General features: G+C 52.1%; 1 protein-coding gene across 1 annotated transcript; it reads left to right on the top strand.

Annotated features, from left to right (window-relative positions):
- Window positions 1-2,854: 2,854 nt before the first annotated feature.
- Window positions 2,855-4,041, top strand: LOC123050575 (uncharacterized). The gene is made up of 3 exons (XM_044473350.1): window positions 2,855-3,439; window positions 3,572-3,802; window positions 3,900-4,041. Exons 1-2 carry the CDS (start codon window positions 2,890-2,892, stop codon window positions 3,742-3,744), a joined length of 723 nt encoding a protein of 240 aa, XP_044329285.1. The 5' UTR covers window positions 2,855-2,889; the 3' UTR covers window positions 3,745-3,802; window positions 3,900-4,041.
- The last annotated feature ends 364 nt before the right edge of the window (window positions 4,042-4,405 follow it).

Raw genomic sequence — 4,405 nt, 5'->3', positions numbered from 1 at the left:
GAAGGCGAGCAGGATGTTCCCAAGCGCCGGAGGCGCCGTGTCACACCACGACGGACAACGCGCGGCACGAACCAGCACGCCGCACGAACCAGCATGCTGCACGACCAACACACACTTTGACCTATGCCCCCCTTCAAGATGTTTATGAAAATTAAACGAGCCGAAGGTGAGCAGGACGTTCCCAAGTGCTGGAGGCGCCGTGTCACACCATGACGGACAACGCGCAGCACAAACTGTTGGGGAACGTAGCAGAAATTCAAAATTTTCTACGCATCACCAAGATCAATCTATGGAGTAATCTAGCAACGAGGGGAAGGGGAGTGCATCTACATACCCTTGTAGATCGCGATGCGGAAGCGTTGCAAGAACGCGGATGAGGGAGTCGTACTCGTAGCGATTCAGATCGCGGTTGATTCCGATCTAAGCACCGAAGAACGGTGCCACCGTGTTCAACACACGTGCAGCCCGGTGACGTCTCCCACGCCTTGATCCAGCAAGGAGAGAGGGAGAGGTTGGGGAAGACTCCATCCAGCAGCAGCACGACGGCATGGTGGTGATGGAGGAGCGTGGCAATCCCGCAGGGCTTCGCCAAGCACCGCGGGAGAGGAGGAGGAGGGAGAGGGGTAGAGCTGCGCCGAAAGAGAGACGTTCTCATGTCCCTTGGGCAGCCCAAACCTCAACTATATATAGGGGGGAGGGGGCTGCGCCCCCCTTAGGGTTTCCACCCCCAAGAGGAGGCGGCCAGCCCTAGATCCCATCCAAGGGGGGCGGCCAAGGGGAGGAGAGGGGGGGCGCCACTAGGGTGGGCCTTAAGGCCCATCTGGACCTAGGGTTTGCCCCCTCCCACTCTCCCATGCGCCTTGGGCCTTGGTGGGGGGGGGGGCGCACCAGCCCACCTGGGGCTGGTCCCCTCCCACACTTGGCCCACACAGCCTTCTGGGGCTGGTGGCCCCACTTGGTGGACCCCGGGACCCTCCCGGTGGTCCCGGTACATTACCGATTTCACCCGAAACTTTTCCGGTGACCAAATCAGGACTTCCCATATATAAATCTTTACCTCCGGACCATTCCGGAACTCCTCGTGACATCCGGGATCTCATCCGGGACTCCGAACAACATTCGGTAACCACGTACATGCTTTCCCTATAACCCTAGCGTCATCGAACCTTAAGCGTGTAGACCCTACGGGTTCGGGAACCATGCAGACATGACCGAGACGTTCTCCGGTCAATAACCAACAGCGGGATCTGGATACCCATGTTGGCTCCCACATGTTCCACGATGAGCTCATCGGATGAACCACGATGTCGGGGATTCAATCAATCCCGTATACAATTCCCTTTGTCTATCGGTATGTTACTTGCCCGAGATTCGATCGTCGGTATCCCGATACCTTGTTCAATCTCGTTACCGGCAAGTCTCTTTACTCGTTCCGTAACTCACATCATCCCGTGATCAACTCCTTGGTCACACTGTGCACATTATGATGATGTCCTACCGAGTGGGCCCAGAGATACCTCTCCGTTTACACGGAGTGACAAATCCCAGTCTCGATTCGTGCCAACCCAACAGACACTTTCGGAGATACCTGTAGTGCACCTTTATAGTCACCCAGTTACGTTGTGACGTTTGGTACACCCAAAGCATTCCTACGGTATCCGGGAGTTGCACAATCTCATGGTCTAAGGAACTGATACTTGACATTAGAAAAGCTCTGAGCAAACGAACTACACGATCTTGCGCTAGGCTTAGGATTGGGTCTTGTCGATCACATCATTCTCCTAATGATGTGATCCCGTTATCAACGACATCCAATGTCCATGGTCAGGAAACCGTAACCATCTATTGATCAACGAGCTAGTCTCCTAGAGGCTTACTAGGGACATGGTGTTGTCTATGTATCCACACATGCATCTGAGTTTCCTATCAATACAATTCTAGCATGGATAATAAACGATTATCATGAACAAGGAAATATAATAATAACCTATTTATTATTGCCTCTAGGGCGTATTTCCAACACAAACCAGCACGCTGCACGACCAGCACACACTTCGACCTATGCCCCCCCTTCAAGATGTTTATGAAAATTAAACGAGCCGAAGGCGAGTAGGACGTTACCAAGCGCCGGAGGCGCTGTTTTTCAATTTGATAAAGTTATACACCTGTGCCTCTCCTAGTATACACCTGTGCCTATAAGAATTCACAGGATTCCTTACTTGAAAGGTCACATTTGATAGTGTTGGTAGTCCCCGCCCGTCACTACCCCGTAAATTTCCATTACCCGGAAATATAATGGGAACAAAAAAGAAACGAAAAAGGAAAACAGGGAAACAACCGCACCAGCTGGTATTTTCTTTCTGTTATCGCGCGGAAAGGGAAAACGGAAAATTCTGGTAGTTCAAGGATCAAACTGCAAAACGCACGAAACCACAAACCGAAAAGGAAAACCAGGAACCAACCGCGCCAGCTGGTTTTTCCTTGCGGGAGCGCTTGTCGTGCGCAGAACGCTCCCGAACCGCTCGTTACGAGTGCTGGCTCTACCATGGAAAGAGTTACAAAGAAACGGAAAGAAAAGAAAAAGGGAAAACAGAACAGCCGAGTAAACTGATCTAGAACCCGGCCCGCAAAAAAAGTCCGAGACGAAAAAGAAAACCCCTGCAACGCTTAGGGCTCATCTGGTGTCGCTGTGGCCGAAAAGGGGCGAGGGGGGAAAAGGAGTGCCGGACTCGGGATCTCAGCTAGGAAGCGGAGGAGGAACTCTTACACCGATTCCTAGTCTGAGTTGCCAACCTAGCTAGCTAGCATATATATTCGCGTCCGTGCGTGTCGTCGTGCGCGTATCCACAGAATCGATTAGCAACCGATCTCTTCCAAGGCAACAAATCAATGGGCGAGACGATTGAGGATTTGGCACGCGATGTCTCGGCGGTGCTTCTGCAGGCCAACGGTGAGCAAGAAGGGGCCGCCATGGACATGCAGATATGTATGCTGCGCGAGCGGGTGCGCGAGCAGATGGACGAACTAGTGCAGAGTTTGATCTCGGCAGACAGGGAACAAGAGAAGCGGCAGGCGATCCCCAAGTTGCAGTCCATCGCCGATACTATCGGGCGGCTCTGTGTAGCCCACGGCCAACCGCCGGCCATCGAGGAGTTGGATGACGAGAAGGTCGAGGTGACGGACAGCGGCAACCAGCTGAAGGAGAAGGAGGAGAAAGAGGAAGATGATGAGACGGACATGAGCGGCGGGGAAGGCGGAGTCGCGGAAGAATCGGCGGTGGGCGGAGACAATGCAGCCGCCGAGACCAACGCGTCCACGGAGACCAACCGGGCATGCGACGAAGTCGACTACGCCGAGTACGAGGAGGAGGCATTCGCTCGCTTCCGCAGGGGCTGGGAGCATCTCTACGGCAACACCAAAAACAGCTTCGAAGACCTGAGTGAGTAAACATGCCGTGCGTCATGCATGTAATTAATCTTCTGTTTTTTTTTTCTCATCCTGGTCATGGTATAGATTTCATGTACATATTTCTGACACAACTTCCCTACTTAACTGGCATGTATGCGTGCAGCCTTGTTCAGTCCCATGCTCTTTACACACTCCACGCCGGGCTTCAAGCCAATGGACGCCGTCCTCGTGAGCACCGTGCGTGCAGATCTGCTCCATCAAAATCACCGACTTGAAACACTTCGAGTGGCCGCTGCAAGTGTACGGCGTGGTTGCTGCCCGAGATGCCGTGGATGAGCGCCGCAACCCCATCTTCCTCCATTCAAGGGATGACTGCCAAATCTTGAGTGAAGAGGTATGCATACTACTTCTTCTTGCGTATTGGTTTTCTTGGATGATGCTCATGTTGATTAGTCATTAACGGAAAATACGACAATGATGCTTAATTGCAGGATCCTTTTCTATACTTGACCGGCCCGGTTCGTGCAATTATGTCGGAGGAGCCCGTTGACATCGAAATCCAACTCAATGTAAGGGGCACAACGCCGTCTGAAGATAGAGCGTTGGTCAGCTATGTCTATTATTATGATGGTGATTATGAATATAGTTTAAGCCCGATCATCATTGAAAAGCACTCTTGCACAATAGAGTTGAGCGCTCAACAGCTTAAACGTTCAGTCCAAGCCACCATCTTTGGTGCTCATGTTGTTGTCGTTGACAAGTCAAATCCTTTTGAACATGGAGTCCGGGTTGTCTGCTCCTCACTATCTCAGCAGCACGACACTGAAGACGCCGATGAGTCCCCATCTATGGAACTTGTGTTGCTTGATTCGAAAGTAGCAAGAAAGCGTGTGGTGGCACGTGGTTACCTCAATCTGTCAAGGCAAGTTGTTTCTGTGAAATTGAGTGGAAAGCTTAAAGTTCTCATTCAAGCATACACACCATCCGGAGGAATCGC

The sequence above is a fragment of the Triticum aestivum genome, chromosome 2D (assembly GCF_018294505.1).
Source record: "Triticum aestivum cultivar Chinese Spring chromosome 2D, IWGSC CS RefSeq v2.1, whole genome shotgun sequence".
Lineage (NCBI taxonomy): Eukaryota > Viridiplantae > Streptophyta > Magnoliopsida > Poales > Poaceae > Triticum > Triticum aestivum.
Note: the sequence above shows the minus strand (reverse complement) of the source record. Positions and strands in the feature narration are given on the sequence as shown.